We start from the raw sequence: 10,383 nt of genomic DNA on the forward strand, positions 1-10,383 counted from the left end.
AGAACCATCCTTTTTTGAAGATTTTTTTATTTTATTTTATAGAAAAGCTGAAATGCTATTATCAGGCCTTGCTGCTTTGTGCGCGCTTGTGCCCATGTCATCGATGGATTGATGATCTTACTTGTGCAGTTATGTTGTGATTGCAATCCGGATGATGGTTTTGTCCATCTTCCCCGTTTGTTTTGAAATCTTAAACTGGAAATTTCTGTCTGGTTTTTATGGATTTTTATACTATAATTTGTGGTAATGAGAAATGTTGTGAGAGGAAATTGATGGGTGGGAGAGGGAAGGGAATTTGTTTGGTTAGTATTTAGTAGAGAGGAGAATGGATGAACCAAACCTTCTTCTTTGGTTGGAAGACAAGAGTTGAGAAAATAAAGAAGTGATTGATAAAGAAAACCAAATCTTCTCAAATGAATCAAGTATTTCATATATTCATCATCATTTCTTCAACCTGTCCTATGGAGAAGAGTTCAGGTTTCCAAGACATAAAAACACTGGCTTTGCTGGTTACGCATCAAGCCATTAAAGTCCATTTTGTTGAGCTTGATGACTACCAGCACTTATAAGAGGACAGAAATGGAAAATGCGAAATAGGTGTTGTAGGTGCATATCTTATTGTTCTTTAACTTTGTTATTTTGTTTTGATATCCGTAAATGCCTACCAAACTCATCTTTCTTCCAATAAGTGATTTCAAAACTTGTTTTTGCTTGGCATTACCGATACAAACTGCATGCTTCAATGTTCTTATTTGATAAAGGATAATTATAAAATTTGATGTACTTTTATTTTATAATGATATATTTTATGGGTCATTTTCAATTTCATAATCTAAATTATAAATTTAATGGGTTAACTTGAATTGGCACGAGTTATATTTTGTTATTAAAAAAATAATTTTTTTTTTTAGTTTTATCATTTAATATTAAGTTGGTTTGAGAATTGAATTTTATAGTTTGTTTTTCTTATCTTTTATTAGTTTATCCCTTTTACATTACTAGAGTCGCAGGAGTTAATAGGCTAACCAAGTTTACTGGATTTCTTTAGGTCTTTTTTATTAATTAATTTTTTTTATTTTTAATTTCATCATTTTATATCGGATTAGTTTGAACTTCATAAATATTTTTTAATTTATTTTCTATAAAGTTATCTTGGTCTCATGATCCAAGTCACATATTTGATAGGTTAATTTGAGATGACTTGGGTTATTCTCGTAATTTTTTTAATTGATTTTTTTTTTAAATTTTGTTCTTCAATTCTAGGTTGATTAAGAACTTGACTTTAAAATTTTATTTATTTATTTTCTATATAATTATCCTGTTATTATACTTTGGGTCACATGTTTGTCAATCTAACTAGGTTGATTTAATTTTTTTATTTTTTCTAAATTAAATGTTTTTTTGGTTGTTTGATAGTTGGTTTTTTTTTTAAATTTTTATATGAATTAAAAATGTATTTTAAATATTATTTGATTAAATTTCATTTTATTTATTATTTATTATTAAGGAAGATTATGGAGATTTTTTAACAAATTGACAAGATATTGTATTAATAATATATCATCCAATGTATTATCATGTTAAGATTTTAAATGAATGTTATTAACTATACATCAGATTTTGATTCCATAATTGAATTTATTTTTTTTGCTAATAAACACATTAGCAGCATTTTAATATTTTTTTATACTTAAAAATAAAAATTCAATCCGCAACATGTGCAAGCAAAGGATCCAGTGAATATGCTACTTTACATGGGGATCAAAAACAAAACTCAACCGTAAAACCTTGACTAAAAACGAGTCTTTTACTGCAACTCAATAGAGGGATAATTTAAAAATTTTAATTTTTTGTTCTTATTATTTGAGGTCCTGTAACTCCCCCCCATTTACCCCTTTACACTAGGAAATACTGAGTTGTTCATGATTTATCTTACTATGTTGTGCTGTTTAAGCATATTTGCTTCTATATCTCTCGATTTCCATAATCTCTGAGGCTTTCAACTCATCATCAAATTCTAGAAATATTTAATCTTCTTGGCATTCTTGACAATGGGCCGCAGGAAGGTAAAACATGAATTGATTTCCAACGAATCTGTTAGGAAAGTGACCTTCAGGAAGAGGAAGGCTGGCCTACTGAAGAAGCTTGATGAACTCGCAACTCTTTGTGGGGTTATCGCTTGCGCTATTATTTTCAGTCCCTATGATGATCAGCCAGAGATTTGGCCTTCCCCTGCAGAAGCATTGTATGTGTTTGAAGAGTTGAAGAGATTACCATCAAGAAAGCCAGGAAAATACATGGTGGACCAAGAAGCTTTTCTCAGCACAAACGTATCCAAGCTGACTCAGCAACTGGAGAAACGAAGGCGGAAAAATCTAGGGCTCGAGTTGGAGTTAATGATGGCCGGCTGCACAGAAGGTATGGATTTACATGATTTAAAACACATAAAGAACCCGTCTGAATCAATTCAGTTTCTGGAGGAAATGATTGCGTCTGTCACCTCTGAGATCGAGCATGCTGAGAATGAGAATAGTGCTTAATTGTTGGTGGTTTAGAGAATGGATTGATTAAAGACCAAACCTTTCAGATGAAGGCTGTTTTAGAATCTTGTTTTCCATAGGAGAACTCTCAGCAGTTCATATGCTTTGCTCATCTTTATATTTTCTCCTTCTGTTGAACTGTGACCCTTTCATCTCATCTGGTTGGATATATATCTTTAATTATAGCAACCCTTGACATAATATGATAAAAGAAGAAGAAGAAGACAAGAACTCTAGGTAGGTTGTGATGGGAAAACAAATGTTCTGATTGAAGAGTTGACCTTCTGTGATAAATTATTGGAAAAGGATTGGAATCCATCGAAATACATGCTAACTTTTTTACGAGCTCAAATCTAATGACGATGATGCCATACAGTGATGCTGCGGTGACCAAGAATGTACAGCACGAATGCTTGATCTGTCATGACCATTATTTATATGGAAATTAAAGCAATTATCTTCTTAACAGAAAAATACGATGCATACAAATTGCTCTGACCAAGTTGCCTAAATTGAGAGATTGCTATTGTTATTTGTTTATCATGCACAGTCTAATTATATTTTTAAATTTTTTTATGTTTTGGTATTAAAAATTTAAAAAAATTATTTTCAAGTATTTTCAAATAAAAAAATACTTACTTTTAAACAAATATATATAATGTTCTAAAAGAAAATGATATATTGGATTTGATTAATGTGAGCCTTTTAAAACAAATAAATGGTTACAATTAAATTCAAAAATATATTTACTTGAAAAGATGGATGTTCAATTTGATTTTTCTTTATTTTTTTTGGCAATTTTCCTTTATAGGCAAGTCTAGGTAAACAAGAAAAGAAGAAATTAACAAATCCTAGAAATAAATTCCTATTTGTGCTTTTATATTTAGAACTTCCTTTTCTTGTTTCAACTCATGTTTTTTATATGATTTTTTTTTTGTCATTTTAATTGTTGATTAACCAAAGTATAACTCTATATAAATTGTGTGCAACACAAGAGGAAACAATAATCTTGGCTCTATAATTAATTTATCAATGTTTTATTTCTAATTAATTATAGAGCCAAGATTATGTGTGTCACCCTCAAAGACATTGAATGTAACTTCATTTGAGCAAATGCTGCGAAAGTTATGAATGGCGTTTCAAAATGACTAACTTACAAGAAGCATTAAAAATTGCCATTAAAATGTAACTTCATTTGTGTTGTCGCGATTATTGCTTTAAATAGGTTTTAATTTTTCCATTTGCTACTTAAATTACTAACAAGGAGCATTAAGAAATAACAAGAAGCTAAACTATGTTATCCTCTCCTCTCATTTTAATAAATATATCATGGAAAAGTTGTGCATCATTTTTTGTAAGTTTTTAATTCATTGGTTCGTGTTCCTCCCAAGGCATTGTTTTTCGCTACTATCTAGATTTATCCCATTCCCTTTTTATTTGGAGGGATTCTAGGTTAGTCTTGTAGTGTTGATATTATATTTTTTTTAATTATAAAAAAACAGTTATTTTTATAAATTAAAATATAAAAAATACAATAAAATTAATGTGCAGATACTTATTAGATAACATATATATTAAAATAACTCGTAAGAGAATTCATACAAGGATATCACTCATATGTATGGAAAAGTTCAGATGATTGTTGTGTAAATAATTAGACTTGATACCATTAAATTATCTTATATAAAGAGTGCTATGTTTAATTCTAACCACGCGTTATCCAATTAAGGGTAATAAATGGATAAATATTAGGTATAGTATTAACTATCTAAAAATATTTAAATAATCAAGAGAGGATTTATCACCTTATATGAATTATAAAAAAAATACTTTATCATTTCTCAAATAATATTGATTATGAAACCCTTGGTAAGGTAAACTGAGATTTGAAAAGTACAAATATTATTTAAAGAATCAATGATTATAATATTCAGAACTAAAATGATTTAACAAAACAGATATACTCCATGTTATAATATCTAAATCAGAATATTCTTGATGAAAGGATAATAATTATTGAGAAATTAGTCACATAAATATTAAGTTAAACCACTTATTATTTTGTTAATATTTGGAGAATCATAACAAGTTGTTAATACTTAATTTTTAAATATGAATCAATCAATTATTGAATTAATAATAAATTTATTTAATCTTATTTTATATATGATTAGAATTTATATTCTAATCAACTTATTAAGAAATTTAATGGGTAATTGAAATGTTAAGTCAAATCACTCACTATTTTCTTAATATTTGAGAGATCGTGACAAGTTGTTAAATATTGTACTTGATCTTCAAATATAAATCAATCAATTATTGAATTGATAATAAATTAAATTGTTTAATTTATTTAATTTAATTTTATTTAGGATTAGGATTTATATTCTAATCAACTTATTAGAAAATCTAATGATTTCATTGAGAAAAAACTTATTTTTTTTTTTTTTATATTTGGGAGATCATGATAAGTTATTAGACATTGTATTTGATTTTCAAATATATATCAATCAATTATTGAATTGATAATAAATTAAATTATTTAATTTATTTAATCTTATTTTGTATAAAATTATAATTTATATTCTCATCAACTTATTAGGAACCTAATGAATAATTGAAATACTAAGTTAAACCATTTATTAGTTTCTTAATAATTGGGGGATAATGATAAGTTATTAGATATTGTACTTAATCTTCAAATATAAATCAATCAATTATTGAATTAATGATAAATTAAATTATTTTATTTAGGATTAGGATTAGGATTTATATTATGATCAACTTATTAGGAAAGTTAACAGAATGATTAATTAAGTGTGATTTGATTATAAATAAATTTTATAAATTGATGGACTATAATGTAATTAATATATAGGACTACATTTTTTGACCTAAAAAATCAAGTATAGACTTAATTGAATAAATTTATAATTTTAAAATAATATATGTAATATTATTTAACAGGTAAATTAATAATTTTTTTATAAGTTTATTTAGTCTTATGATCCAAGGCACAGACTTGGTAGGTTAACTTGTTTGGCTCATGTTATTTTTTTTTTGTTTACTTTCAATAAAGTTATCTTGATATTATAATCCGAGTTATGGGTTTAATGAGTTAACTCGAGTTGACTCGGGTTATTTTTTAAGTTGTTTTTAAATTATTATTTTTAATTTTATTTTTCAGTAATGAGTTAATTAAAAATTATATTTTATAATTTATTTTAATTTACTTTATATATAGTTATCTTGGTCTTACGAGTTGGGTTATGAATTTGAAAGGCTAGTTAGGGTTGACTTTAGGTTTTTTTTTTTTACTTCTTTAATTTTTTCAATTTCATCGATTCATATTGATTTTACTGGGAAATGGGCTAATTTTTTTTTTTTTTTAAATAAGATTAGAGTTTTTCATGGTAATATTAGCAATTACTTTATGAATAAATATGTATTAATATAATATGCATATTAAAAAACAAACAGATAGCTCATTAATATTCAAAGAAAATAAAAGGTCTTTTTTATTTTTTTAATGTAAACTTTTATATAATTATTATTATTATATATGCATAAAAATGAAACTCTCTCCTCATCTTGTGAAACCTTTTACACCAAACTTAGTTATTTTTGTTGCCAAAATCATAACAACTTAAAGGTTCATCTCACATCTATCATTTTTCAATGAGTTTTCCTCTCCTCTTTTTAACCCATTTACTACCAAATAAATTTTCATATTAAAATAAGAATTGTTGTGAATTTAATGTTAGCCTCTGCTTTGTGCTTTTTAATTTTTAATTTTTTAATTTAAAATTTTTATTATAATTTCAAACCTGATCTCATCTAATAAAATTATAAAATTATACAATTAAAAGAAAGAAAAGCTTGAAAAAGAAAGAAAGAAAATCACGTGTTTCCATGTTTATGGAAACCATTGTTAGATTTTCTAATTCTTTTAGATGGACTGGTTTATAAATTTGTCCTACATTACGAGTTAGATTAAAAAAATATATAAAAAATTTTAAATTATAAAAAATTATTTGATATTATTATTATATTTAAATTTATAAATCAACCTTTAAATCTCACAATTTGATTTTCTTACCGAGCATCATAGGGTAATTAGGTGATTAGGAGGCAAGTTTAGTTTATTTTCAATGTAGTGATGTGATAAAAAATACAATGAAAAACGGAAAAATTAAACTTGAGAAGAAAAATGATTACAGATATTTGCTAAATAATTTTATTACAAAGAATATCATGTTAATATTTAAAAGATATTTTAAATATATTAAAAATATTATTTCATATCTTTGAAAAAAAAGTAAAAATTCAAAAAAAATAAAAATAAGCTAAAGAAAAGAGATTAGGTGCTTGGATCTGCAAAGCCAAGCCTGCATGCCAAGACCCTTTTCATTTTATTATTTGACTGGAGGGTCAAATGATGCATTGTTCACTTCCCTTTTTTATTAAGTGGATGAATAAGTTTTTTATGATGGTGGGTCTATATTCCAACTACCATTAAAAGGGTTTGGGGATTACCAACTCGATGGAATTAAAATTGAATCTAATCTAACTTCCATGATCATATTTATTGAATTCTCTATAGAAAAGGAACTCATTAACATCAAAATCTTCCTTTATGGTTGACATATTTTTTTTATGTTTTGGGGAGGAGAGGCTAAATATCCATTTTTCAATTAATTTTCACCTAGCAACCCTAGAATCAATTTAAAAAATAAAAATTAATCAAATCCATGAAATCAAGACCAGACCTAATCTAATTTCATTGTCATGTTTAGAGAAAAAACTATTTCTACCAAATTCTCTCTGAAAAACAAACTTATTAATATCAAAAATTTTCTTTATGGTTGCCGGATTGTGGTCCAACGATAACTTTTTCTCTCCTTCTCTATTTATCAACATGTTTCTCTCTCTTTTGTCTAACTTAGGAATTGCAAAATGAACAAAATGAATTTTTAAATCAAAATAATAATTCTAAAAATTTTGAGATTCACCATAAATTTTATTTTATTTTTATTTTAGTCATTCCACTTTAAATTTTATTATTTAAATAAAATTAAAAACTTTATCTAACTTCCTTAAAATTATTATCAAAAATAAAAATCAATCAAATCCATGAAATCAAAACTGAACCTGATTTGATTTTTCCATTGTGTTTACAAAAAAAAGTCAACCCCACCTTGTTACAATTAATGTGGTATGCTTTTCGGAGGCCTATGCCATCATAACAAAAGTAGTGTCGCCACACATACCGTACTGTACGTACCTAACGTATTTGCTGCTTTTCTAGTATTTCTTAATCCCAGAATTTGCTGCTTTTCTAGTATTTCTTAATCTCAGATGAAAAAAAGAAAAAGAAAAAGAAAAAAGATGATGTTAATGCGCTGGAAGAAGAAGCCAAGACCGAGCATGTGCTCTTGCACGTGGGTGGCTACGACCAAAATACAAAAGAGAATGAAGCAAACACATGAATCGATGCCATTCTTTCGTAGCATCTACTATTATAAGTTAAAGCTGTAATTATTGCAAAATGTATTGTCATTTGTCACTGACTCACTATGCTGTCCAATGCCGACACCCAATATGTGCCTTAATCATTATTTGTAAGAAAAAAAAATAAAACATTAGTTTATATAAATACTTATAAACTAATTTAACTTAATTTTGTATTTAATTATGTGATGGGACATTAATTTCTCATGCTTTTACCATATATCACTGCCTTGTAATCCCGAGAGGTGTGGGCTTGTCTTGTCTCGAGTTCTTCATTCAAATTTAAAATTAATATTTTAATTTTAATTAACATGTAAATGGAGCATACACCATACAATCTAATATAAGATTCTGCCTCGTGGATTAACACCCACAAGAAGATTTATTATTATTTTTTTATTTCACGGTCCAGATTGGCTACAGAGAAAACAGCTGTCCTTCCATGTGTAGAATTGTTTTTAACTGTGGGCATAAATATAAATAAAAGGGAAATTGGGGCTTGGATTTTGGAGTTTATCTTGTTCACTAGGGTTTGAAAAATAATAAAAGATAAGGACAAGATGAGTGAGCTTCCAACATGAGGCTGACTGACAATGTGCAGAAGGTAGTTACGTCCGTCTTTGTTATTGCCATCGTTGTACACGTGTTTATTAGATAACTGGGCGTTGTTACAGAGTGTTTCTCGGTGCGCTGAGGTTGTTTTTCATAAATAATTTCATTTAAAAATGTTTTAAAATAATATTAATTTTTAAAAAACGCACGGTCCAGCCGTTGAAGCAAACACTTCCAAATAGTTTATTATTAACTTTTTAAGAAGCGGACTATGTAAGTTTATTTTTTTATTTTTTATTAAAAAAAAAAAGTTTATTTTTTAATATAATTGGAGATATGTAACTTCGTCTAGAAGATAACTTACGTCTTTGTTAAAGTGGACTTGAAAAGACAAACTCTAATATAAAAATTAATTTAATATCTCTTTTTTTCAAGATATTTCAGTAATTTTCTTTCTTGTTTTTTAATACTCAAAGCTAAAAATATAAAAAAAATAAAATTTAAGTACCAAAACATGAATTGGTTTTTAAAGCAACGAAGCATTAAATTTTGTTTATTAAATATAATCCTTATTCTTATAATTTATATTTTTTATTCCATTCAAATCTTAATCTCGCAAAATCATAACTACCTTATCTTCAAATATTAATGAAAACTGAGCACGTATAAAACAAAGCAAATTGAAAGAAATGAAAGAAAAAGAACATGGTAATATAAACATGAAATAATGAGCTTGAGTTTTTTTTAAAAAAAAATTAAGGTAGTGGTTTCATGGGGAAGACACTTGTTTTTTTTTTAATTTAGATTTGATTTTTTTGTATATATTTATTATTTTTATGGTATTTTATTTGTCTACTAAATTTATAAAATATTTAATAAATCTAAAAATTAATCATGCTATATATATATATTAATTTGAATATCCTAAATTATATATTAAAAAATAGCTTGAGTTTTAGGTCTCGCATGAAGCATAAACACCTTTATGCTGAAACAATTTTTAATGGAGGAAGATCAATCAATACACTATTTAATTTCGGAAAAAAGACAAGAGAAGAAAGCAGCTTAATTTGGAGACGAGAGAAATAGTTAATTACTATACTAATTTGTGTTTAAAAATAGAGAACTCCACCCGCTGCTGACGCAGCTGCAAGTCAAGGGCCAATCACTGAAAATATTGAAAGCAACCGCCTCCACTCAGTACCTTCTGATGCAGACTTTCCTTGTCCCGTCGCATAATCTCCCCGGTCCCACCCTCCTTTTTTATTTCTGGACCTTCCTCTTCAAATTACTAAAATACCCTTGTAACAGTATTTTCCCGTATTAGCACAGGAAAAAAATAATTTCAAAATGATACAGTTAAACAAATAATTCTCACTAAAATACACAAACAATAATTATGCATATATTACACCTATAGAATTAGCGCGACCAGTAGGTAGCGCATATCCTAAATGCGTAACCACGGGTGATGTATATGATAAAGGATTGTTTGGAAGTATAGTTTTTACGTGGTTTAAAATGTTTTTTATTTTTAAAAAATTATTTTTAAAATGATTCAAAAATATAAAAAAAATATAATTTTTAAAAAACATAAATTACCCACGTTTAAAAAAAAAAACCTACATGACCGCCTAGTTAATTAATTTCACAATATCATACCTCTCTCATCTTCACAATACACCTCATTCTTATGTCTCTCTTTCAGCCGTTATTTTTTTTATAGCTATCTACACGCAGCAAGCATATATTTCTCTCAACCTTTACTACCATCAATGCC

The 10,383-nt window shown here is 26.9% G+C and overlaps 1 protein-coding gene across 1 annotated transcript; it reads left to right on the forward strand.

Annotated features, from left to right (window-relative positions):
* Positions 1-1,863: 1,863 nt before the first annotated feature.
* On the forward strand, positions 1,864-2,729 carry AGL87 (AGAMOUS-like 87). Its single transcript, XM_011002780.1, has one exon. It carries the CDS (start codon positions 2,052-2,054, stop codon positions 2,538-2,540), a length of 489 nt encoding a protein of 162 aa, XP_011001082.1. The 5' UTR covers positions 1,864-2,051; the 3' UTR covers positions 2,541-2,729.
* Positions 2,730-10,383: the final 7,654 nt, after the last annotated feature.

The sequence above is a fragment of the Populus euphratica genome, unplaced genomic scaffold, assembly GCF_000495115.2.
Source record: "Populus euphratica unplaced genomic scaffold, PopEup_1.0 scaffold312.1, whole genome shotgun sequence".
In the NCBI taxonomy this organism is placed as follows: domain Eukaryota; kingdom Viridiplantae; phylum Streptophyta; class Magnoliopsida; order Malpighiales; family Salicaceae; genus Populus; species Populus euphratica.